This window comes from Podarcis gaigeae (genome assembly GCF_964106915.1).
Source record: "Podarcis gaigeae genome assembly, chromosome: 2".
NCBI lineage: Eukaryota > Metazoa > Chordata > Lepidosauria > Squamata > Lacertidae > Podarcis > Podarcis gaigeae.
Genome location: NC_139679.1, coordinates 29,462,285 through 29,489,177, shown reverse-complemented (window position 1 = coordinate 29,489,177; position 26,893 = coordinate 29,462,285). Strand labels below are relative to the sequence as shown.

Below are 26,893 nucleotides of genomic sequence, written 5' to 3'. Positions count from 1 at the left end.
CACAAGTGGCTTAGTCATGCTGGCCACATGACCTGGAAGCTGTACGCCGGCTCCCTCGCCAATAAAGCGAGATGAGCGCCGCAACCCCAGAGTCGGTTACGACTGGACCTAATGGTCAGGGGTCCCTTTAACTTTTTAACAGCTATCCTATGCATGTTTTCTCAGAAACAGCTCCCACTGCGTTCCGTGGTCTGGGGAAAGTGTGTACAGGATAGAATCTGGTTGCATAGGGCTGGGCAAAGGCCCAGTAAGAGCCCTGAATGGGGGCTGATGGCACAGTGATGTCAATCTTGTGTCTTTCTGGAGCCGAAAGTGAGGGAGCGCTGTGCAAGGGAAGAAAGTGCACCCGGGAGGCCGTAGACTCTCCTTCCTTGGAGGTTTTTAAGCAGAGGTTGGATGGCCACCTGTCATGGATGCATTGCAAGGGGTTGGACTAGATGATCCTTGTGGTCCCTTCCAACTCTACAGTTCTACGATTTGTGATTTGGCAGCAAGCCCAAAGAAATCCCACTGATGTGAGAACAGGGCTGATGTAGCGACAACAAATCCCAGGGTGCCTCTGAGCATATGCAGAGTGCCTCTGAGCACATGCGTTCACCCCCCCCCCCGTTTCTTATGGCAATTAAGCCACCGGGGCCACCACCTCGTTGTGATTTGCAGCTTCGAAACAAACGCGCACACACGAAAGATTTAAGCTTCACCAGTCATGCGAGATTTGTTGTACCTGAGCGCCTGAATACAATGAAGAAAGAGGGAAGAGGCGTGGAGGAGAAAAGGGGGAGTGTCGGCCACAAAACCAGGTCTGGAATCCCAGCGCCAGAGAACCGACTGGAGGATGAGCCGGAGGAGGAGGCGGGCGCGGCGGCACTTTCGCTCCGGCGCGTCTACTCGAGACACAAAGATTTCGGGGCCGGTGGGCGGGGAAGGTGATTGATTAGCCTGCAATCTGGTTGCACAGGGCTGGGCGAAGGCCCGATAAGAGCCTTGAATGGGGGCTGATGTCACCGTGATGTCAAGCTCGTAGCTTCCCGGAGCCGAAAGCGAGGGAGCGCCGAGCGAGAGAAGAAAGAGCCTCTCCGTCCCCACCCGCGCCCAGCGCGGCTGCTCTGCCACGGCACGCCCCCTGCGCCGCCTGCCTGCCTCCCAGAGCCTCAACTTTCGGATCCGGATTGTGAAAGGCACCAGGTGGTAGTGGCCGGACCGTAACCACTTCGGAGTCCCGGGGGCCCGGCTTGGCGCCGCTTGGCTTTGTCCTCCGCGGTGGAGAGAGGCAGGTAAGAGCGCCTGGGGTGCGGATCTTCTGTGGAAGTCCCCACTGGAGAGCTGATCCATCTACCTCACACTCCCCCGCACGGGTCTCTAAAAGTTTGGAACCTCTCCCCCCCCCCCCGCCTTGCTGACCCGGTGGACTCCAGAATATTTGTGTGCGTCAAAGGTGTTCCCCTCCCTTGACTGAATGGAAGGGACGGAGCAGGTCTAACAACAACACCCTCTTGCCTCCTGTTCTCAGTCTCCCCTTCTCTAGCCTGTGCGTTGGGGGAAACTCCTAGGTTAGCCCTTTAAACTATACGTTAGAAATAGCTTACGCAGCTGTAGTGTTTGAATTTGATACAGATGCTTCTCCCGAAGAATGATACTGTCATGGTGTGCATTTGAGTTTTGGTTTTCAGATTTAGGCATTTCTTTAAAAAATCTGTATTTGATACTGGGTGTGTGGGGGGGGAAAGGTTTGAAGCTTCGAAAAATGGAGATGAGGAAAGCCTGTTTAAACAAACCCCCAAAGGTTAGATTTCAGCAAGGAGACAAGTCAAAGGGTTTTGAAAATCTGGGCTGGCAAAATGTGAATTGGCCTCTGTTTAACCGCTGGTGTGGTAGTTCTGTTTATACACAGAAACGCACAGGACAAAGGGTTTGCAAAATGCAATCTGTGCCTATGTACTAGGTTGTATCTTAACCCTCCTGTAGGATCTAATAACTGGAACAGGGAAAACTAAACCATAGCGAGTTGTGAGTTATAGTGGAGGGTGGGGTAGTAATGAAATCGGCCCCCAGAAGACCAGGAATCAAATCTCTGCTCATTCTCAAAGCTTGCTAGTGGGTTGGGGTTATTGGGAGGATAATGTGGAATGTTTCTCTCACATGTTGCCCTGGTAATGTGGGAATGGGAGTGGTGTGGGTTGGCGTGGAGAACCAGGTGAGCTCTGTTTTGGGAAAGGAAAGGAGTCCTGCGGTACTAAGGGAAGAGTACTAAGATGTAGATTTTGGGCAAGGGATAGTGAGTTGTAAAGCAGAACCCTTAGCTTCTGTCTGGTCCTGTTTAAGTGGATTTGGAGTTTTGGACTCCAGGCCAGGGGTCACATAGTTTTCCAAGCTCTGGTGGAGTAGATGAGAAGACCTTGCCAAGCTCCTATCTCGGAACCAAGTTAACCCCCCCCCAAACACCAAAGTTATACTGCCCAATGGATGGCACCACAGAGCTGCAGGGGTTGCCAACCCTTGCGAGCTAGTGGGCACTTTTGCAAACCAAAGAAACAATTCTGAGTGTCTCACACGTTCTATTGGCTAGGATAGAATGCTTCTCCCAAGCCTAATTTCAGTAGCGGGGAGAGGCAGGGACCCTGAGGCCGGCACAGAAGGTCCGCAGATTCATGTGTGCCCACTAGGCCACATTGCCAACCCCTGCTTTCAGGCAGGTGACAGGCCGCCCCATGTGTGAGAGTATAGCTCTGTGATTTGGAGTGGAATACAAACCTTTTCACTCCCACTGCCTCCCCACACTTGCTTGCTTGCTGATTTTGCCATATGACCTTCAGGAACTCCCCATTTTTTATTTTGCCTGCAATATGAAAAAGCCAATCCTAGGTACGACGACTGGGGATGAGGCCCACTGGATTCAGCGGTGCTTACTGCCAACGGTCACCCTCTCCTGAGAAGTCCTTGGGGGATTTTGAACTCCGGTGAGAAGGGCGAGATCCAATAGGATCTGCTACACCAACTCCTGACTTTCCAAACCATTCCTCTCTCTTGCTCTCCAAAATAGATAGTCTCTCCTTGCTTCCTCCTGCCCTCTGCCCACACCAGGCTCTTAGCTGGAACCAGCCTCTTGAGACAGATCCGGTAACAGCTTCCAGCTACCTTGATAAATGTGGGTTGCTTCCTGGAGAAGGAGTGAATCATACGGGACGGGACAGTCTGGGCCTCTGAAGTTAAACTGGGGCGGGGGGGGGGGGCATGGCAAGTTGCGTGGATTGTTTTGTTTTGCTCTGACGAAGACGTGCCCACGATGGCACTGGGAATGGGAAGCACAACACGTCCCTATGCTGTGTTACACAATATCCTTATTTAGTGCAGTGAAAGAGATCACCCACCCAAGCCTCTGTTGTGCAAGAAGGGACATGAGTGGGGAAGTTTAAAAGACCCTGAAGTGTTTAACAAAAGTGGTTGGCTTGCTCTGTGCTCTGGCATGGAAACAAGCAGAAATGTCAGCACTGTTCTTCTTCTTTGGCGATCCCTCGTAGCTGAGTAAGATTGTCTTTCATAAACACGGTTTTAACAGTGAGTCCATAAGTGACTGTGGAGGCCAATTCTGGATCCACACATCCTTCCACAGTGGGGACATAGGTTTCAGGGCAGGAGTTGATCACGGTGTGGATTTGCCAATCGTGCCTTCCTCTTGGCACGTTTCTCCCTTTCATCCTGACTTCGAGTTTCTTCAAAGCCCAGACACCTTTGGTAGAGGCTGTTCTCCAACTGGAGCGCTCGCAGTCCATTGTTTCCCAGTTGCCGGTGTTTCTACTACATTTTTAAATATTTGCCTTGAGATAGTCTTTAAACCTCTTCTGTTGACCACCAGCATTACTCTTTCCATTTTTAAGTTTGGAATAGAGTAGTTGCTTTGGAAGATGATAATCAGGCATCTGCGGTTGTGTCAGCGCTGTGGTTTCACATTGGCATGTGATTCCTCTCCCCTTGAGCAGTGCCTCTACACGGTTAGTATTATTATTATTATTATTATTATTATTATTATTATTATTATTAATGCAACATGTTATTTGTTGCTTGCTCCTGAGAAATGCTGATAGCGTGTGAAGCTGTGCTATTACTAAAAATTAGACCGTTTGCCTATCTAGCTCAGTACTTTGTTGTTTTTGTTTGGCACTGGCTCTCGAGCAAGGGGTGTTTCCTCCCCAAGATCCTTTTGGAGATGCCAGGATTGAACCTGGGACCTTCTAAGTGGTCACCCTTGGAGCCATCCCTAGGCAGTGATGACCCATTAGAGCAAACCAAATTGAATCTCAAGACGTCGCTGCCAAGATCAGCAAGTGCCCAGTTTCAATGTGGTGTAAGCACTGTTTTCTTGCCAGTTTGGGATTTGAACTGTAGGGAAAGTGAGGATGAAAGTTAAGCCACTTCACTGACCATATAGTTTTTTGGGGGGGAGTTCTGGTGAGGCAGCAGCGATGTTAACAGAACTACCGCCAACCCCATGTTGCTCTTCTCCATAATAACTCCCACTGGGGCATCTACACCAGGAGCTTGCATGGGTTAATGTTGATCAAATGCTGTTCATTAGCAGGGCAAAAATGTTCTCTTTTAAAGGGCGGCAGCTAGACCAAGTCCTCACCGAATGATGGTTTCTTCCATCCTGGCACTCAAGGCATTGCATGTTGGGATCTCAGGCTGCCTCCCATGCACACCTCTTCCCAAACACATGCATGCACTCAGAGCATGCTTTGGGACACAGTCTCTCCTTCCTCTTAGTTGTGTAGCATGTGCCATAGATGTTCCATAGAGACCCAGGTGCTTAGGGAAGCAGTTTCAGTGAGGAAACCCTGAGGCAAGGAGTGGCGGTGAGAAACTCAGAATTATAATTGCCGCATTCGTCAAGATAACGAACAAAAAGAACCCCCCCTGCCTTTTGCGAGGTGCAGACTTGCAGAGCAGAATGCCGCCGTAATGCTTCGAGTACACAGAGCAGACGGCTGGGATTTGACAGTGCCCAACCGTCCGGACTGAGTGACTATTGGGCATGCCGTGGCTGCAGGGGGAAAAAAGGAACACCAGGAATACCTGCACATGTTCATTATAATTTCCAGGCTATAACAGCAAGCTGGTGGTGTGTACCTCGGTTTCCATATGTAGACTGCAGCTTTCTACACATGCTTAGAAGGACTTAGAAAAACGTATTTTTATTTGTTGCATTAATATTCCGACTCCCCCCTCCCAACGAGCTCGAGGCAGCATGCATAGTATTCCTGCCCTTTCCACTGCAGCCTCCCAAGAACCCCGTGAGGTAGGATAGGCTGAGAGAGAGTGGCTGACCCAAGGCTGATTCATTGCTGGGTGTGTGTGGATTTGAACCTCCCCAGTCGTTGGAGGGACGCGGGTGGCGCTGTGGCTTAAACCACAGAGCCTAGGACTTGCCGATCAGAAGGTCAGCGGTTCAAATCCCTGCGACGGGGTGAGCTCCCGTTGCTCGGTCCCTGCTCCTGCCAACCTAGCAGTTTGAAAGCACATCAAAGTGCAACTAGATAAATAGTTACCGCTCTGGCGGGAAGGTAAACGGCGTTTCCGTGCGCTGCTCTGGTTCGCCAGAAGCGGCTTAGTCATGCTGGCCACACGACCCGGAAGCTGTACGCCGGCTCCCTCAGCCAATAAAGCGAGATGAGCGCCGCAACCCCAGAGTCGGCCACGACTGGACCTAACGGTCAGGGGTCCCTTTACCTTTACCTTTAGTCATTGGAGGTAGCACCGCACGCAAGTGTTTCTCATGCTCATCATTCATCTTGACTATCACGTGGATAGCCTGTAAGCCATAGGGGACTTTGTGGCTCTGCTGAAATGAGTGATTAAAAAAACCCCACCTCTTGAGGTGTGAGATGCAATCAACCTGCCTATTTCCTGAAATGATTGGCAGAGTAGAGCCTCACCACAAACCAGTGGCTTCCATAGTGAAGTGCAGCTATTGTTCAATCTACACAGTTATGCGCTAGGCAGGAAACAGTGGATCCCATAGCCACACAGCAAGCATCCGTAGTCTCCACAGTTCTGGAACGCAGTGTCTTTTTCCCCTATGCAAACAATGAAATGGGCTATATAGAATGGTGCACTTGAAAATAACGTATATGTGATACCTGATCTGTAATGGGGCAGGTTTGTTGTTTTCCTTTCAACCCCCCAAAAGTTTGCAAATTCTTTGCAAAGAAAGCGAATGCGTTCACACAAATGCATTGGAAGTTTTGTGGCTTAATCATTAAGCAGTCTAACTGTGTGCTTATTGAGATGGAAACCACATTAACTAAAACAAAGCTCTGTTCAACTGCTAGGGCAGGGAAGAAATTTATTTGGAGTAGATGTACTGAAATGAGAGGTGTGGACTGGCAAATGGAACCACCAGCAAACATCTTGCTGCTCAAGCTAGTTTTGCATCTCCAGACAAGAGGGAATTCTTGAATTTCTCTCTGTCCACAGATAAGCCATCAGACAAAACTCTTTTAACACTAGTGGGGATGATAAATAATCTCTTAAGCAGGAAGTCTAATATTCCACACCATGAAAAGTATCCACGTTTGGTGACTAGAAAATGCTGAATTATGCAATGCTGATTTATGTAAGCTGGGGAGGAAATCACATAAGTGCTCTGGCTTTCATAGAATTGCAGACTTGCAGAGCTGAGAAAATATTCTGTGTGTCAAGCCCTCCCAGATCAATGGTCTCCTCTGAAACAAGAACATTCGTGCCCTAAACCCCTAGGTGTTCAGTTCAGATAAGAGGAGTTCTTACGGTTTCCATTTTACTAGGAACACTGCCAGAAAAAGATGGTTGCACCCCTTTTGCGGGCAGAAATTAATCAGGTTTGCCGTCCCTTGGCATGGAGATGTAATGATGGAAAGATGTGTGGCTGTTTCATGGTGTCTTCTAGATTTTGTGAACTACAACTCCCATTATCCCTGACCATTGGCCCTGCTGATTGGGGGATGATGGGATTTGGAGTCTACAACATGGAGGGCACAGCTCTAGCTATTTCTGAGCATCAGTTGAGCATGGGCATAACATGGACGATGTCCTGTTGCTCCATCATTGTTCCGGGTATTCCTGCCTCTTTCTGATTTTTGAGCTGTATCCATATGTTTTCTGAAACACCGATAGAACTTCAGTCTTAAAAAAATTAAATGGTCTTACTTTCTGAGGATTTCATCTAGACCTCCAGGTTAATACATTACATGGAGCCAATTAAAGCTACATTAGTGATGATATATAGAATGCAAGTTGGTACATAGGGATAACGAGGATATACCGTTGGTTGTTTACCATGATGATTGTTTTATATACAGTGGTACCTTGGGTTACATACGCTTCAGGTTACAGACTCCGCTAACCCAGAAGTAGTACCTCGGGTTAAGAACTTTGCTTCAGGATGAGTACAGAAATTGTGTGGCGGCGGTGCGGCAGCAGTGGGAGGCCTCATTAGCTAAAGTGGTGCTTCAGGTTAAGAACAGTTTCAGGTTAAGAACGGACCTCCGGACCAAATTAAGTACGTAACCAGAGGTACCACTGTATTGCTGCCTACTACAAAAAGTCCCAAAGCGATTTGCAAGCAGAATAAAAACAAAAAAACCCCAAGCCTAATCAGAATACAAGCAACTAGTTTCTGGAGCTGCCCAAATGCCCTGGAGAAGGAAAAAACCAACATCTTTGCTTGGTGCTGAAACTATGACAAGACAGGCCTTATTCTTACCTAAGCCAACGAAACAAGTCCTTGAACAGTCCCTGCTAAAAGCTGTCTGATGCATTTAGTTCATTTTAACCTTGCATCATTCAGTCTCAAACTTTATGATGGTTATAGTTCAGAAAAGAAACTGAAAGGATAAAGGACCTTCCTGCTTCTCAGCACTTTACCTTGAGACTGGAAAACGTGCTTTTGCATAGCAGAGGATGTGCAGCGTTCACGCTAATGTATGGACTGTTACGTTTTGGAGCTGAACTAGCCTCGTGCCAGTACTCCTAAAGGTAACCCAAACTGAATGGGCGCCAGCATTCTCAGTTGGTACAAGAAGCTGCTGTCTGAACAGGAGAGAGAAAGCTGGAGCAGCGCTAGCTCTCACATGCTGTAGCATAAAGCCCCGATCCCCAGAAGCTGGGACTAGCCCATGATCCAAGCCCCACAACAAGCGGATTTGGAAGGCATGTGAGAGAGTTCTCTTCTTTCGGAAGTCATCTGGAATCCTCTAAGCCTGGGAACCAAGAAGTGTTGAGTGGCAGCCAAGGGGAGGCCAACAGTTTGCCGGCCGGTTCTTTCTCAGAGGGAACATAGCTGGTCTGGGAATATGCTTTGCAGTGGGGCAGCTAATTATTTTGTTTTGTTTTGTTTCCTCTCCCTTTTATGCTGCAGTTACAGCTGTTTTTAAAAATGGCATCCTACGCGAGGATGTGTTCTTCCTCCCCTGCCCTAGCGATTTCTAAAAAAATAATAATGATCTAAAAGTCACCTCTGTTTCCTTGAACTCTAATCCTTCAAAAGCCAGCCACAAAAAAGGGGGGATTCAGGCGTTTTTCATTGGCCTGCCTGACCTAGCTTTTCTCTGGCCTCTCTCCTCTCCAGCCTTCCTTGCTTAGGCAAATCTTTATTTTATATTAATTTTGTGAGCACTTTGAGGTCTTTTTTGTTGTTGTTGCTGCAAAAGAAATCAACGTAATAGAGTCCCTGGGGTCAGCAGACTTTTTCAGCAGAGGGTGGGTCCACTGTCCCTTAGACCTTGTGGGGGGCCGGACTATATTTTGGAGAAAAAAAAGAAAGAACGAATTCCTATGCCCCACAAATAACCCAGAGATGTGTTTTAAATAAAAGGACACGTTCTACTCATGTAAAAATACCAGGCAGGCCCCACAAATAACCCAGAGATGCATTTTAAATAAAAGGACACATTCTACTCATGTGAAAACATGCTGATTTCCAGACCGTCTGCAAGTCGGATTGAGAAGGTGATTGGGCCGGATCTGGCCCCCGGGCCTTAGCTTGCCTACCCATGTAATAGACGTTGGGAACGGAATTGCTAATTTAACTGTTGGCCTGCTTCCAGGGAGATTAGGGTGAGGCACATAGGGGGTGGGGCAGGATGTCTGACCTAAATCATCCCAAGAAGATGCTAAAGGCAGCTGTCTCTAGGTGAAACCTGAGATGGCTGGCTGCTGGTGGTTTGGTGGTGCGGTGAGTAAGCGTATTTTTGCCTCTAACCTTGGAGTGAGGAAGAAGTCTCAAGAGGGTAGGGTTTAATGGATTGCTGCTGATCACTCTGGGAGTCTATGGTTTCTTCCTTTCAACACGTTTATTTTTCTCTTCTCGCCTTGGTCCATCATTTTAAATATGCTTCAGCGTTGCTCCGAGTCTATGTAATTGTGGTGTCACCTGCCCATATACCCTTTGGATTGGGATAAGAACTTAATGGGCTATGTTATGCCAAGCGAGGGCAGTGGCCCATCTAAGCCTCGTACTTTACCCAGATTGGCAGTGGCTTTCCCCCTCTCTCAAGAACGAGCTATATATTATGTGGGGTGCTCCTCGCTCCCAGTGCTTGAAATTATCCAGGTGCCAGGCTCATTTTTCACGTAGCTATCGGCCACTTGCGACCAAGTGAAGATGCCTGGGCACCAGGATGATGCCTGACATCTCCACCATCTGGGGATTCTTGGATCTTGATGTTTTCACACACTCATGCTCCGTCCTGTAGGAACAGGCCAATATATATAGGGTCAGTCATTTAAAAGAGGCACCGTGGGACATGTGGGCTCTGTATCCACGGGAGTCCTTATATGTGGCCTGTCCCTGGATCAAGTGACTTTTCTTCTTTAAGTTCTCAAAGCTCTTACCCTAGTTCAACGTTGTCATCTGAACTAACCAGGTGTTTAACAGACAATCAATCACAGTCAGCCCATCACTTGAAAAATAAGACTTTGGAGTTGTCTTGTCCCAAAATAGACATTTCGTTTTGGCAACTGTAATCTTGGTTTAAGGAGCCATTTGGCACCTAGCTTATATATATCTGAGTTTCTGACATGGCACACTTCCTATCCGAAAGGAAAGCTATTAGCGCTTCAGGAGTGGGGAGGCTCGAACATTTCCCCCGCCAACTGGGCTATAACAGCAACTTGAGGGGAAATGATCAGATCTGGAAGAGAACATTGGCAGAGGGAAGGGTTAAAACACTTAACTGCCTGCCCCCCAATCCATGCTCCACTGCTCCCATTTGGAACGCCCCCCAGCCTTAAAAGTACCCTTAAAAGTACCGATTAAAATGGCAGAAGATCTAATCTCGAATGTGTTGTTTGGCCCTGAGGCACAGGCCTGCCTCAGTGTGGAGGAAGTGAATGGAGTAAGTTTATTCTCCCATACTAGAACTTGGGGCCATCTGAGGGAGCTGAACGTTTGGAGATTGAAGGCAGACATGGGGCAGATTTAATAGAACATACTTCTGCAAGATTTGCTAGTGGTCATCAAATTTGGTGGCTTTAATCGTTTTTCTGACAAGTGACTTAATATTAAAACCGATTAAAAATAATACAAGCAAAACAACAACAATTCAAATAAAAGACCAAGAAATCAAAGACCAAAACAAATAGGCAGGGATACAAGTCCTGTCCCTCTGAAAGAGGTCAAAATATACTTCAGATTAAAGGCAAAAAGTTTTTAGGCGAGGTGACGGGAAGACTTTGCTTGTATATGTATATAACCTGTTATATATAAACATTATTGTTTGGAATCACACTAGGTCTTGCTTGCGGGATTCGTATAGGTATCTGGTTGGCCAAAGGACTAGATCAGGCATCCCCAAATGTGGCCCTCCAACTGTTTTGGGACTACAATTCCCCTCATCCCTGACCACTGCTCCTGCTAGCTAGGGATCATGGGAGTTGTAGTCCCAAAACAGCTGGAGGGCTGAGTTTGGGGATGCCTGGACTAGATGGAATTTTTGGTCTGATCCAGCAACGCTCTTCTTAAGTTCATTACATCTTTCCAGGTACATTATATGCTGTACCAACTGAAGCATGGCCCTTGCCTTTTCAGTTTTTAAATGCTTCTGTCACCATCAGTGTCACCCTGCTCTCTGGACTAATTGTTGGTTAACACAGTACCTCGGGTTACAGACGCTTCAGGTTACAGACTTTGCTAACCCGGAAGTAGTACCTTGGGTTAAGAACTTTGCTTCAGGATGAGAACAGAAATTGTGCAGTGGCAGCACGGTGGCAGTGAGAGGCCCCATTAGCTAAAGTGGTACCTCAGGTTAAGAACAGTCTCAGGTTAAGAATAGACCTCCAAAACGAATTAAGTTCTTAACCCGAGGTACCACTGTACAGTAGCTGGTCTCCTAAACCTCGACAAAGCCTAGCAGTGCTGGTACAGGGGGCTGGGCAGGGTATAGACCAGGGTTTCCCAAACTTGGGTCACTAGCTGCTTATGGACTACAATTCCCATCATCTTTGACCCACTGGTCCTACTTGCTAGGGGTGATGGGAGTTGTAGTCCAAAAACACCTGTTGTGAGAAGCTGGTATAGACCATCACCGGTTCTGTTATATAACCAAGCACCACCATCGATACTACAAAATTGCCCAGTCCTGATAACAATACGCTTTCTTTCTGCTACGCTAACCTTGTCTTTCCTTCCTGTTTTTCAGTTCTTTCCCAAAGTGCCAAGGAATATGTGCCATCGCTCCAAAACAATGGGTGTACCCAAGGCGCTGCTGCCATACCTTTGGCTCCTGGGACTTCCCACCAAAGTATGCTTGGCGGAAGTGACTCCATCGCCGCCGGCAGGCTGCGGCAAGGACTTGCCATCCATCTATTACAACCTGTGCGACCTGTCGTCAGCCTGGGGCGTCGTGCTGGAGGCGGTAGCCGCCTTTGGTGTCGTGACCACCTTTGTCCTCACCGTCGTCCTTGTGGCCAGCGTTCCGTTTGTCCAGGACTATCGGAAGAAGAGCTTGATAGGGACGCAGGCCTTCCTGTTGTTTGGCACCTTTGGGCTCTTCTGCTTGACTTTTGCCTTCATCGTGAAGCAAGATTTTTCCACGTGCGCCTCGCGACGCTTCCTCTTCGGCGTCCTCTTTGCCGTGTGCTTCTCTTGCTTGGTGGCGCATTCCCTCAGCCTCAATTTCCTCGCCCGGCGGAACCACGGGCCCCGGGGTTGGGTCACCTTTGGCATGGCCTTGCTCCTCGTCTTGGTGGAGGTCATTATCAACGCCGAGTGGCTCATCATCACTGTGGTGAGGAGCAACGATTCGCCCAAGGACCCCTGCCGGGTGAAGAATGAAGACTTTGTCATGGCGCTGATCTACGTCATGTTCCTGCAAGTGCTTGCCTTCGTTGCCTCGTGGCCTGTCTTGTGTGGACGTTACAAGCACTGGAGGAAGCACGCCATCTTTGTTCTCCTCACCACCTCCCTCTCTCTGGCCATCTGGGTTGTGTGGATTGTGATGTACATTTACGGCAACCAGCAGGAAGGAGGCGAGGCCTGGGACGACCCCACGTTGGCCATTGCTCTCGTCTCCAACGCCTGCGTCTTTATTTTCTTCTATGTCATCCCAGAGATCTCCCAAGTCATCCGGCCAGGACCGGAGCAAATCTACGAGGAAGATGACTACCCCACCCGGGGAGTGGGATATGAAACCATCCTCAAGGAACAGAAATCCCAGAGCATGTTTGTGGAGAACAAGGCCTTCTCAATGGACGAACCTTCTTCAGGTAGGCCTCAGCATACTTGTTGTGGAGAGGTATTTGGCAGTGGGCATGGGGTTGGTTTGTGGAAACTTCCATCATGCTTTTCTACAGGCATAAACACCACAAGCCTTGTTCTAAAGTACCTTGGTTTTTGAACAGCTTAGTTCCTGAACGTTTTAGCTCCCGATCGTCGCGAACCCGGAAGTGACTGTTCCGGTTTTTGAACCGTTTTTGGAAGCCAAACGTCCGGCAGGATTTCCACAGCTTCTGATTGGCTGCAGGAGCTTCCTGCAGCCAGTCAGAAGCTGCCATTTGGTTTTCCAACATTTTGGAAGTCAAACGGATTCTGTTCACCTTCCAAGGTATGACTGAATTGCTTTAAAAAAATGCTTAGGTTTGCCTTGTCTTTATCTTCTGAGTTTTTAGAGTACAATACAGTGCAAGTGGGCAGCACCGCAAGCAGGTGATGGGTATCTTTGGCATACCTGGAGAAGAGCAGGAGGAACCAGGGCCTGAGTTGTGGTGCAGAGTCAGCCTTACCCTGTTGGTTTCCTGTCTCAATCTGTGTTACAACATGTTTGCCTGGCTCAATAGACTTGGAAGGAAAAGCAACAACACCAAGGCATGCAAGAATTGCATGCATAAAGCGGTGCTCGCAAGAGCACTCATATGTTCAGTTTGACTTGTGGCACACTTGTGGCAAAAAAAACCAACACAATGGCTAGCACTGGCATAGACAGACCTGACATCTTTTCTGTGCTCCGGTTGAAGAGACATGGCCTTATGGCTGATTTCTGCCCTTGCTTCCCTCTCCTCCTCTGATGTAGTAATTCAATTTCCTGACTTTTTTAATGTTCCGGTCACTTTCACTTTCGTTTAATAAGCCACACAGAATCGAGAGTGGCTAGGTCAAATCACAGCTCAGATCTTGGTTACTTTGCAAAGTATTTAGCTTTGCTAAATTGTTTTGGATTGTGAGACTCGGAAACCTACCTTGCAGAGAAGATGTGCGGCTGAAAATTTACAAACTTTTATATGAGACTTCTTATTTATTTATTTAACAAAACTTGTATACCTCTTGATTGTGCATAAAACCTCTAAGCTGTTTTACACTTAACTTCAAACTGAGAGTATCATAGGATTGGGCTATCAATATATTGTTTGGCTTAGAACATGACGGTGTGAAATTTATTTATTAAATTTCTATCCCGACTTTCCTTCAAAGGAGCCCAGTATGGCATTGGCTTTACTTTCATCCATTTACTTTCATTTCAGGTGATGATAATTTGAAATTTAGGAAGAATACCCTAAATCCCGCTCCTTCTGATTTTCCAAAGCTGGCAGTATGCATGATTTGACATTTGCAAATACAATATTTGTGTCTCTTTCCCCAAAATTTTAGTTTCAGGAGTTTAGAAACTTAAATGAGAGGAATCGCATCTTGTAAAATAAATTGCTGGATTCCTTTTTGCCCTAGTAGTTGCTCAAAAGGCCACAATTCCATCTGTGTGAGATGATGGACCCAGATGAGTATTTCTGTAAAGAAATTGTTTTGATGATTGGATTACTTTTACTTCTCCCTCTCCACTCACTAGTGCGTGCCCTATTTTAAGGAATCTACTACTGTGGCACTGATTCTTTGCCAGCGGGCTTAGAAAATGATTCATGAGCACATGATGCTGTTGCAGCTCATCACGGATCCCCAAGTGAGCCATTCTGAGCTTTCTAAACGAAGTGTGGGGTATATGTGCCACATATAAATGAGAAGCTGCTTTGCCCGGGTGAGAAGGAGCCATTTCCTGCATTGCTTCCTGTGCTGAAAATGTCACTTAAATATATTCTCTCTAACCTCTGTTCTTGGCTGCCAACCTCCCACCTAAGACTCCACCTTAATCCCACAGAAAGTGTCTTCTTGAAACCTGTTGCCAGTTTAGCCTCCCCCAGTTTCAAGCAGAGGGAAAAACCTGTATGTGTCACCGAAAAGGACAACTTGGAACAAGCTGTTGTCATTCTCTCTCCAGGCTTTATAAGAAGCATCACCAAGAAAAGCCCCAACATGCAAAACTATCCTCATCTGCATGATACGAAGTGAAGAACTCACAGCATTGTTCTGTGACTCACTTCGGAAATGCCTCTGCTTCCTGCTGTTTTACACTTATTCACCATGTCTTTGAATTTCCTTAGATTATCTCTTCAGGGATCAATTTTGCCATGTATTCCTCCTTTGTTTAGAACTTCTGAATATTTCTGCATTGAAAAGAAAAGTAATCTGCTTTTTCTGTGTCTAGTTTTGGATTCCCTGTAGAACTTGATTCTCTATATTTCAGACACTGAAGCAACTCCAAAATTGTTCCCCCCCACTTCATTTTTTTAATAAAAATAATCTTTCAGTCTTTGTGGAAATATATATACTACACTGCTGAAGGAAGCCAAAGTTAAGACCTTTCATTTTGTTGCTCTTCTATAGAAGGAGACAGCAAAGCTAAGGGTGGTATGTAAATCTAAACAACAACAACAACACAACTAGGTTATGATAGGGATGACAACAACAACACAGCTAGGTTATGATAGGGACAAAGAACCTGAATTGGCTGTAGAAGTCCTATGTATGTTTGATGGCAATAGTAACCAAGCTTGTTGCCATTTCACACACAGTCAAAAATCTCAACTGCTCCACAATTCTTTGTTGGTAAAACCAATAGGCTAAAATATACACACATATGACTACATAGCTGACAGGATTTTATTACAGCACGCTTTGCCTCTTAAACCCTAGAGAGCACTCTCTTATTTAGGAAGGGTCTCCTGAGCACAGGATGCTCATTAAAACCTACTCTGTCTATAGTTACCCACAAACAAGGCTTTGTTTTATGGCTGGCTTAAGTCACAGAATGCCCCAGCAGGCTTCTGATGGTTGTTGCACTTGGGAACATTGATTAGTTAGTGCTTCCTGCTTTGCTTCCAACAGCATGGAAGAAATATAGCAATCACTTCTTTGCAAAGAGTTGAAGGCTTTTGCAAACGCATAGTGGCATATGAAATGAAGCATTGTATATTACAGAGACGAAATCTAACAGTTTTGCTCTCTCAGGGCTAATTTGTACGTCTGACACTCTCTCTCTCTCTCTCTCTCTCTCTGTGTGTGTGTGTGTGTATGTGTATGTATGTATATACATATATATACATATTGTTGTAAACAAAAATCTGCCCTTTTCCCTTATGGGGTATCCAAGAGCCCATACAGAGTCCTTATGTAGGTTCTTGGATACCCCATAAGGGAAAAGGGCAGATTTTTGTTTACAACAATATACATATACAGTATAGCGATTCTGTCAAAATGAGTACAAATGTGATTGTTGCCCATGCAATCATTTAGGGCTGCCACCCCACCCTTTTTAACCGGGATCTGCTCTTGTAACTGTGTAAATTAAATATGAGTTAATGCAGTGTTGAATTGAGAAAAAAATCCAATGATGCAACTTTGTGAATGCATCATTGGATAGTGTGTTAAAATTGGCATGCTTTATTTTGGCTTTTAGGCGTGGTTCTTCTGCTTGCGAGAAGTTTACCATCATGTATGCCTCTTGTAAGCCAATCGTATGGCTTCTCTGACCCTATATCATGGGTAGACAACATGGTGGCGTTCAGATGTTGGCAGAGACTGATGGGATTTGGAGTCTAACAACATCTGGAGGTTACCATATAGGGTATTCTATGTATTTATTTGAGGGACGCGGGTGGTGCTATTGTCTAAACCACTGAGCCTCGTGGGCTTGCTGATTGGAAGGTTTATGGTTTGAATCTCCGCGATGGGGTGAGCTCCTGTTGCTTGGTCCCAGTTCCTGCCAACCTAGCAGTTCGAAGGCACACCAGAAAAAGTGCAAGTAGATAAATAGGTACCGCTCTGGCAGGAAGGTAAAAAATGGCATTTCCATGTGCTGCTCTGGTTTCGGTGTTGCACCAGAAGCGGTTTAGTCATGCTGGCCACATGACCCGTAAAAACCGTTTGCGGACAAATGCCTGCTCCCTCGGCCTGTAAAGCAAGATGAGTGCCGCAACCCCAGAGTTGTCTGTGACTGGACTTAACTGTCAGGGGTCTTTTACCTTTATCTTTTTAATGTAATTATTTATTTTTTAAATATTTTTTTTAATAATTTAAATAATTTTAAATAATTTAAATAATTTTTTAAAATTATTTATTTTTTAAAACACAACCTGCTTTTCACCATCTAGGTCTCAAAAGCACCAGTTTAAAATGTAAATTAAATCTCAAAAAATTAAAAATCTCAGAAATTTAAAATCTATTTAAAAACAACATCAGAAAATTTAAAATGTCAGATAAGTATTCATGATGCAAAGGTCTCCAGGTGTCTGAAACACAGTATGGGCGGTGCCTCTCGGAACTTCTAGTAAGAGGGAGTTCAATAGAGTTGTGCCCACAACACTGAACTTACGTTGACATGAGTCATGTTTCTGTCCTCTGGGCGGGGGGGGGGGGGGACCACTATGATCTCAGTGTTCTTTGCTCAACACTAGATTGTGGAGTATGGGCTTTTCCATGCTTCCGTTTATGCCGCAGTTTCTAAGCACAGGTCTCTGTGACTTCCAGGCACAGGTCTGAGCACGATTTTTTTTTCGTTCCCCAGGGAAGCCCACTGTTTACCGCTGAATCGGAACAAACAGCAATCCATGGAAAACCTGACTGACATTTATTATGATTCAGCAGCAAACAGTGGATTTTCTTGGGGAAAGTGGTGGGACCAAAACGAAAAAGAAAAAAGAAGATCTGCTAGCACCTGTGTCTGGAAGTCATGGACGTGCCTAGAAAAAGTGGCACAAACAGAAGCATGCATCATAGGATCATAGAGCTTTTGGAAGGGACCCTGAGGATGATGATATAGTAGTAATAATAATAATAATATTTTTTTTATTTCTACCCCGCCCATCTGGCTGGGCTTCCCCAGCCGCTCTGAGCGGCTCCTAACATAATACTAAAAACACAATAAAACATCAAACTTTAAAAACGTCCCTAAAACAGGGACTGCCTTCAGATGTCTTCTAAAAGTCAGATAGTTGTTTATTTCCTTGACATCTGGTGGGAGGGCGTTCCACAGGGCGGGCCCCATTACCGAGAAGGCCCTCTGCCTTGTTCCCTGTAACCTCATTTCTCACAGTGAGGGAACCACCAGAAGGCCCTCGGATTAGCCAGTCCAACCCCCTGCAATGCAGGATGATGCAACTGTCCCATATGGGGATTGAATTTACAATCTTGACATTATCAGCACCATGCTCTAATCCAGTGTTTCCCAACCTTTGGTCTCCAGCTCTTTTTGGACTACAATTCCCATCACCCCTGACCTTTGGTCTTGCTAGCTAGGGATGATGGGAGTTGTAGTCCAAAAACAGCTGGAGACCAAAGGTTGGGAAACAACCGAGCTACCTGGTGCGAACCACTATTCTGCCTCTTACACGGGTTATTTGAGTAAAAAATCTTCTGCTTCTGCTCAGCCTGCGCTGTCTGAAAACCATCTTTGTCACTGAAGATCTCCCAAGCCTGTGTGCCTTTTAATGTTATTTTCTTGTGATTTCTCTTTCTTTTCAGCCAAAAAACCTGTGTCTCCATACAGCGGATACAACGGGCAGCTGCTGACGAGTGTGTACCAGCCCACAGAGATGGCTCTCATGCACAAAGGGCCTGTAAGTGAGTGTGAAGCTCTGCTGGTGTTTCTTATCTTTCTCGACTGTAGCTTAGCTTCCAGAATGTTGGGCTTTTTTTAAAAAAAAATTAAAATTAAAAAACACAACATCCTCTTGAGCAGTTCAGCAGGAGAAGTTGGCTCCTGACAGAGAGAGGTGAAACCTCTCATAAATGTCGAATCCAGATATTCTGTGTAGTTATCTCTAGATAAGGGGGCAGGATAAACGGCGTCACTCTGTGTGTTTGCATTCTTTGGATGTAAACTTAACACTCACAGCTCTTTGAGTGCAGCCTGATTCTGCAGGATAATGGGGTGAAACTGCTTCTCATCTGGGCCTTATTCAGATGGCAAGCCTAGGACCCTTTGACTCAACACCTAGTTTGGAAAAAAAATGCTTTCAGAACATTTTATTTCATGGATAAGTGTTCAGTTATGCGAGTCCTCATTTGGAGTCTGAGAAGGTACCATCAGAATCAGATTTACCACCTCATTTGCTTCCTGGGAGAAGTAGGCTTGACAGGAACATGTTTTTTTTTAATAAAACCAAAACCAAAGGAGTTTATTTGACCTGTATTGTCCTGCAGAGATTATATGTGTGGCAGGGGAAAGGATTGAGGCTAGGGAAGACAGTTCATCTGACTATTTTGTCATCTGACTTGGTCAAAGAAAGCGTTCAGATTATTATATCTGAGCTTGCAGACACAGCCCTTGGTGCTGCCCTTTGCGGGAGCTGGGAAAGGAACCAGGAAGTCTTCTAATAACTATAGTTTCCTGTTTCATCCAAACTGGGGGAAACGATGGTTAGCATGAAAAGCTTCAAACAAGCCAAACACAAAGCCATGGTTTAAAGTTGGTTTTAATATCCTGGCTTATTCCAGAGTTGTTAATCATTGTTTCCTGCTTCAGACAAAACTGGAAACAATAGTTAATTGGAAGGTCCCATGATTTGTTTGCCAGCTCACGCAAAGAGAGGAATGAAAAGGGGCTGCAGGGCATGGCCAAGAGGGACTCATCCACACCTCAGCATATTAAAATGAGGCATGATTGTTTGAACACAGTCAAAATATACTCAGTGAATTTGGGATGTCAGAGATGATGAGAGAGGAGTTTGCACCTTCCCTAGCATCCATTTGTATCTCCACACAGAAGTTCACCTAACACTGCGGCAGAAGCTGGATTTGGGCATTTACTCAATATCTTTGGTATCGCCGCAGCAGCTACTGTATTTCTACTGTTTTGCAAGTTTTAGTATATTGCAATTTAGGAATCCAAGGTGTGCATGAACTTGAAGTGTGCATGTAACCATGCTGCTCCAGGGACCCAAGTGAAAATGCTCTCTGACTGAGTCATGCCCTTGGAAAGTCAAAACAAAACAGTTTTTTCTTCTTCTGTTTTGATCTTAAAAAGCCTCAGATCTGTCGCATGTGCCAACAGTTTCTCACATGTGGAAATGATGTCAAAAATCAGGAAAAGTTTCATACAGCCTGGTGAAAAGTGATTTGAAAATGGAACAGTTCAAGCCTTCTTCATTGAAGGTCAAATCTGTATTCCTATAGATGACACGTGCAGAATGTTGATTGGCTGTGTTTCTTTGACCATACTGCAGCTGCTGGTTGCCTTTCTGACCACATTTTCTGCTCACTTCTTACTCTTTTTGTTGTTGTTGTTGTTTTGTTTCCAGTCTGAGGGCCCCTATGATGTCATCCTCCCTCGCGCCACAGCCAACAGCCAAGTGATGGGCAGTACCAATTCTACACTGCGTGCTGAGGATGCCTACATTTCACAGAATAAGCAGGCAGTGGCACAGAAAGATGGAAAGAGCGGGCAGGTGTGTAATTGGCTAATGCAGCTGCGACTGGAATTCTGTTCCAGTCCCAACTACAGATATATAGTGAATCCCTATCTTTCTGCCCCTCTGAACTGATTTATACACTGCTTCTAGCCCAGCTTGCCTTGATACAATCTCTGCAATTCATAATACACACATGTGACTGCCACTGACCTGTATGTTGCTGTTAGTTCATACAGTGGTACCTCGGGTTAAGCACTTACCGTATTTTTTGCTCTATAAGACGCACCAGACCACAAGACACACCTAGTTTTTGGAGGAGGAAAACAAGAAAAAAAAATATTCGAATCTCAGAAGCCAGAACAGCAAGAGGGATTGCTGCTCAGTGAAAGCAGCGATCCCTCTAGCTGTTCTGGCTTCTGTGATAGTGCGCAGCCTGCATTCGCTCCATAAGACGCACACACATCTCCCCTTACTTTTTAGGAGGGAAAAAATGAGTCTTATAGAGGAAAAAATACGATAATTCGTTCTGGAGGTCCGTTCTTAACCCGAAACTGTTCTTAAACTGAAGCACCACTTTAGCTAATGGGGCCTCCAGCTGCCGCCGCACCACCAGAGCACGATTTCTGTTCTCATCCTGAAGTAAAGTTCTTGACCCAAGGTAATATTTCTGGGTTAGCTGAAGCGTATGTAACCCAAGGTACCACTGTATTATGTGCCTTGCAGAGTAATGCGCGACTTGTGCAACTGCAGAACCTGGAGAAAATACAAGCCGTGATTTGGTCCTCACTTTGAATTTTGAAATATCCTGCAAATTTTGTTTAGGTTGATTGCTAATTTTTAAATTATTATTACCAGTGGGGTTTTTTTCTGGGGGGTACGCAGGGGTACGCATACCGCTAAACATTTTGTGAATCTTTCTACATTTATCCATTTATTTTATTTATTTCCCCCGATTTGAACTATAAAATGGGGGTTTTCTTCCCTGTTTTTTTTTTTTAATTGGGTTTTATAAGCAGGAATAATGTTATCAAATGGTGATTTTCTTGAGTCAAAATGAGAGTATTTTTAAAGGAAAAAAGCACTGGTTATTATACACCACTTTTGAAGCAAAGTGCTTCTCAAAGCAGTTTTCAAAAATGTACACCCCCCCCCCCCCCGGGGACGCAGGTGGCGCTGTGGGTTAAAGCCTCAGCGCCTAGGACCTGCCGATCAAAAGGTCGGCGGTTCGAATCCCTGCAGCGGGGTGCGCTCCCGCTGCTCGGTCCCAGCGCCTGCCAACCTAGCAGTTCGAAAGCACCTCCGGGTGCAAGTAGATAAATAGGGACCGCTTACCAGCGGGAAGGTAAACGGTGTTTCCGTGTGCGGCTCTGGCTCGCCAGAGCAGCGATGTCACGCTGGCCACGTGACCCGGAAGTGTCTCCGGACAGCGCTGGCCCCTGGCCTCTTGAGTGAGATGGGCGCACAACCCCAGAGTCTGTCAAGACTGGCCCGTATGGGCAGGGGTACCTTTACCTTTACCTTACACCCCCCCCCCCACAAATTCCTAACATGGTTTTTTAAAAAGATGTTTTAAACAGCATAAAATACTAATAAATATATGATGTGGAACTGAGCACCATAATTGGAGGGCCACCACTGAGAAAGTCATGGTTGGCATTTGCCAGCCAGCCAACCAGCCCTCCAATTTTCGCTCCAAAACACGCACTTTTCTGCTCCTAGAAAGTAAGGGAAAATGTCTCTGCGTGTTACGGAGCGAATGCATTCGACCGGAGCCATGGCTGCCGTCAGTCAAGCAAAGCGGGAGCCGCTTGCAGAGCTTTGCACGGCTCTAGCTTTGCTTGCTTTACAGCCAGGAGGAGGGGGAGGAGCCGAGGAGGAGAGAGGGAAGGAGAGCCATGGCAGCAAAGCGGGCAGCAGCCGCTTACACGGGAGGAGGGACAGACGGGAGCCATAGTGAGCCGGAAAAAGCGCCTTGTAGCCAGCAACAGCTGCTGCAGCCTCAGCTAGCAACGCTCTCTAAACGGAGCAATGAGGCTGCAGAGGGACGGCAGGGCACAGGAGGGTTCTGAGCCACGAGCGCAGTGAAAACCAGTAAAAAAGTTTTTAAAAAGGCTGCTGGGGACAGGAGGGCACGGGATGAAGGAGAGGGGGGAATTACGATTCTCCCAGCGTCTCAGCTAATCCGCTGAGCAGGACTTGGGTTGCAGGGGATTCGCCATTAGCTGCGTAAAGCAGCAAAGAGGGAGAGAAGGAGGAAAGCGGGAGAGGAAAGGAGCTGCTTACACTGCTGTAAGTGGCTGCTGTCCGGTTGGCTCCTTTAAAGCAACAGTGCTCTTTCCCTCCACCCTCCCCGCTCAGCTCGCCGAAAAGCTCCTTTTCCACACACCCCATGCGTGTCCCTTCTCCCCTTAAACCCCTCTTCTGCATCATTAGCAGCATCCTTCTCCACACACCCCACGCGTGCTCCTTGTCCCTTGAATGCTTTTCCTTCCCTCCCCACTTAAAATGTGGTTACAAAGCACGGATCCACATGGATCCTCAGGATTTTTGCACTGGGTCACCCCAAGTTCACCATCAGATCACATAGCATATCCATGGCTACAGACTGCACCAAAAAACACACACGCACCCACTGTTTCATGGGGCTGCAATGGCGCAAAAATGTGGTTACAAAGCATGGATCCACATGGATCCTCAGGATTTTTGCATTGGGCTACCCCAAACTCAATGTCAGATCACGTCTGTGGCCACAGCATGAACCACAAAAATCATACATCCACTGTTTCGTTTAGAATATTTTTTCTTGTTTTCCTCCTCTAAAAACTACGTGCATGTTATGGTCAGGTGCGTGTTATAGAGCGAAAAATACGGTAATTGTCCTTGTAGGTGGGCCTTTGAAGTGGATTTTAAAGGCAGGGACAGGTTGATAATGGATGCAGATGGTCCTTTAAGTAACCTGGTCCCAAATTATTCCAAGGCTTTACAGGTCATTTGCAACACTTTAATTTGGTTCCAGAAACACACTGTAAATATACACCAGTGGGTGGCTGCATTTTCTACCATTTTAAGTTTCTAAGCAGCTTTTAGAAGCCTGGATGTCGCTAATAAATAGGTGGTAACCAAGGCAAGGTCCATTCTCTCCAGATAGGATTGCGGCTGGTGAACCAACTGAAGCTGTTAAAAAGCACCCCTTGCCACTTCCAACATCTGAACCACACTCCAGTAAGTGTGGAGTGTGAACTGCAAAGCTGATCCTTCAGAGGAGTGCAGCCCAATCTAGGGTCAGTTCCAAACTTAGAAGGGCTCGTTTCCTGCCCCCACCCCATCCCAGTTGGCTTTAGTTAGCTATACTTAAAAGACCATTCCTGCTGTAAGAAAACTAACGTATCAATCTCGTCTTTTGTTTCAGGCTTCATCTCCTTATAGCAAGAGCAGGTGGTAGAAGCCAAAGTCTTGATTTCAGAAGGTCCCGTTCCTCGAGGATGCCTTGCAAAACCTGCCTTTGTGAAGTTGCATCTAATGAGGCTAGGCCTCAGTTAGCCATTGAGATTTCATTCTGGCAGTGGAGACAATACAGTTTCTTCTTGTTACACATAACTCCAAGTGCTCTGCTTGACCTCTGCTTTAGAAAATCTGGGTTGCCATACTGGGATACACCTGTGGTTTGCTTGTTTTTTAAAATTCTGGACAGCAGGACTTCTGTGTTCCTTGGAGCCTTCAATCAAGTTCTTCTTAGTGCCACCTCTGCAGTACAACTAGCCAGCATTTTGGGACCCTCTTTCCTTCTTCTTTTTTTTTTTTAACACGCCACACCATTCATGGACCACGTTTGCTGTGAGTGTCTCACATTCTTCTGCAATGCTACCTGTTTTTGTGCTGTACAAATCCGCCTTTCCTAATACTGAGATGATCTTGTCTAGGCCACAACTTGGCCTCCTGGTGGATGATTGAGTTGCCCCTACCTTTCACCCCATTGCCAAATCCCACAAGGGAGTGCTTCAGAACTGAGAAGGGTGCTGCTGTTTTGATTCCTCTTCAATGGAGGCCGTGTAGATGCTAGTCCTTCCGCAGAGAAAAACTTTGTCAAGTGTAGAAAGAAATGTGGTAACCGCTCTCTTGTAGCCCTCCTGCCTTTGGACCAACCCTGAAGTGCAACAGATTTTATGCCTGTCCCAGAATCCTGATTGCTCCGGATCTGCTGCCTCTCCACCCCTCAGGGCAACACAAAATGAAGGCCGCATAAGGACTTTTTAAATGTTTGGTGCTTAGCTCTGGGTGCCAAGGTGCATGAGGGGGGTTGCAGTTCAGCCTTATTTTGCAGGCAGCATCTCAGATGTCTGTGACGACTGTTTTGGGGGTATTTGTGAGTTCTTGGTGCCACCCATTGAACATACAGGAGGTGCCAACTGATGGGGAAAGCTAAAGGAGACAGATGGGGTACTTCCTAGTTTCCACAGAGAGAGAGAGTTGTGGGAGATTCATGACATCTGCTGTTCCCTGTCAGTAGATGCAATGTCAAAAGGGTCCCCCTCCCAGTTCTGCCCCCCAGCACAAGCTCATTTGGACCTCTGAGTGAGATTCGCAAAGTGGTCACCTCAGTTACACGACAGATACATAAGTTCATCCCCACAGAAAGGAGAGAAGGAGGGGAGATGGAATTATAAAGTGAAGCCAGAGGGTCTAGCAGTTCAGGAGAATGGGGAGTTTTCCATGCCCAAAGTTGCTGTATTTCCACTGGAGTTTCAGAGGATAAAGCTTTGGAAGTCTTGGGCTGCAGAGCTCATCACAGAAAAGTAATTGCCTCTCTTTAGTTTTATTAATACTTCACTCCTCATCTGCTGAGAATGGGCCGCACCTACTCTGAATCTCCTGCCTAAAATTCTCTTGGCTTTTATGCCATGCGCATTATAAAGTGACGCCCCCTTTTTCTCTTCCATTGTTAGGCAATCTGTCTCCGCTAATAACAACCCTATAATCCCCTTGCCTTCTCCCTGTATGTATATCTTGCCTTTGACAAAAGTGGGCTTTGACCCTTGAGAGCTTTGTGCTGCGATAAAACAGTTACAATACAAACCTCACCACATAAACAACAACAACAACAACAAACCAAGTCCCTCTGAGCTCAGTGGGGCTTACTCCCAGGTAAGTGGTGCCAGGATCTCAGCCTTAGTCTTTTAAGGTGCCACCACTCACATGCTGCCCGCGCACTGCTCTGTGCCAGTTGTGTTGGGCTATGGCCTGACCGTTTTCCTGGTACTCTTAGCATCTTGAGGCTCCACCACCTTTTATCTCCTCTTCCTTGTTCTCACTTTGGAGAGAGGAAAAGAGGTTCTGTTTTTCTCTCAGATACAGGCAGGGAGGTGGACGCTGCTGTTGTGTGGGCCTGATTGGGAGAAGGGCTTGAAGAAATGGACATGCAGAAAGTGCTAGCTACACACTCCCGGCAATGTCTTTGTACCTGGCCTCTGCTTTCTGAGAGTGGGTCTACTCAGTGCCTTTTGTAGATGGGCCTCACTTTTATCTTAAGCACTCTCTACAATGGCAGGAGAGGGGTCATATCCAGCTTTTAGAATCTGCCGCCCTACCACTTTGTGCTCAAGAATATGAATTTATGCTCACTGAAGCCAAGGCTAGTCATGAAGAGCCTCACACTGAGTCATGATTTCTGGCCAGCCTTACTGAGAATGATGTTCTGCGCCTTGCTGTTGTATGTATGTGTGTATTTGGGTGAGTTGTTCTCTATATAGATAATGCAGTGTGATTTTTTAAATCTGGCTGTGAGTGAATGGCAGGAAGAACTCGGGAGGAGGGCCGTGTGCGAATGTTTTGTTTTAATCCAAGTGTTATTTAAGTGGGGGTCGGAGGAAGAAGTGTGTCCTTTTTAGGACTGGCTTTTTTTAGCCCAGAGTTCTCTGACAAATTAAATCAGTTTTGTTTTTTTCCTAATTTTTGTGGCCGACTTCTTGTTTTCTCATATATTCTTTCGTGAGTTTGGAGAGGAACGGGATGGGGAGGCCAAATAATATGGGCAGGCCTTTTGGAGAACCAGCAACAAACAGGGCCTTCCTGACCTTGAGAGTCAGGTGATCAAGGGAAGCCAATCCCACTCAACTTCCTCAAGGTCTGCTATACTCCTTTAAGGGCTCATCTACACCTACATTTGTTCTGCATTTTCTAGGCACAGATCTGGGCTTTCCTTGCCGTGCCCAAGTGGGGTGGTATTGTTTTTAGGCCCTGGCGCCTTACTGAGAATGGAAAACCAGGAAAACCAGTGCTTTATTGGATCAACCCAAGGAAAACCCAGCTGCCGTTTGCTCCAATTCGGCGGTAAAACGGGTTTCCCTGGGGAAGGTGCCAGGACAAAGGCGTGGGAAAATGCTCAGGTACAGACCTGGAAATTCTGAACCTCAGCCTAGAAACGTCACAGAAGGAAGAGTCCAAAGTGCAAATTGGCCAGCTGTGTGCCAAGCAGCTCCCATATTTCCTTGTTTAATTACAGGCCACAATCCTGATGAGAAGCACACCCCCTGCCCATGAGCACTTCCATCCCCTAAGCCTTGTGTATCTGTGTGTGAGATTCTTTTTGGGATTGCAGTTGAGGAAGGAAGGATTAGGCCTTATGAGAACCTGTCACCCCAGCGCCTTTGAAATGAAGAAAAGAATCACCAAGACGTGTGTAGTTGTACAT

The 26,893-nt window shown here is 46.4% G+C and overlaps 1 protein-coding gene across 1 annotated transcript; it reads left to right on the top strand.

Annotated features, from left to right (window-relative positions):
* Nucleotides 1-286: 286 nt before the first annotated feature.
* Nucleotides 287-26,151, top strand: GPRC5C (G protein-coupled receptor class C group 5 member C). The gene is made up of 5 exons (XM_083727676.1): nt 287-1,274; nt 11,673-12,738; nt 18,317-18,411; nt 20,095-20,241; nt 23,615-26,151. The coding sequence occupies exons 2-5, from the start codon at nt 11,697-11,699 to the stop codon at nt 23,645-23,647; spliced, it is 1,317 nt and encodes a 438-aa protein (XP_083583802.1). The 5' UTR covers nt 287-1,274; nt 11,673-11,696; the 3' UTR covers nt 23,648-26,151.
* Nucleotides 26,152-26,893: the final 742 nt, after the last annotated feature.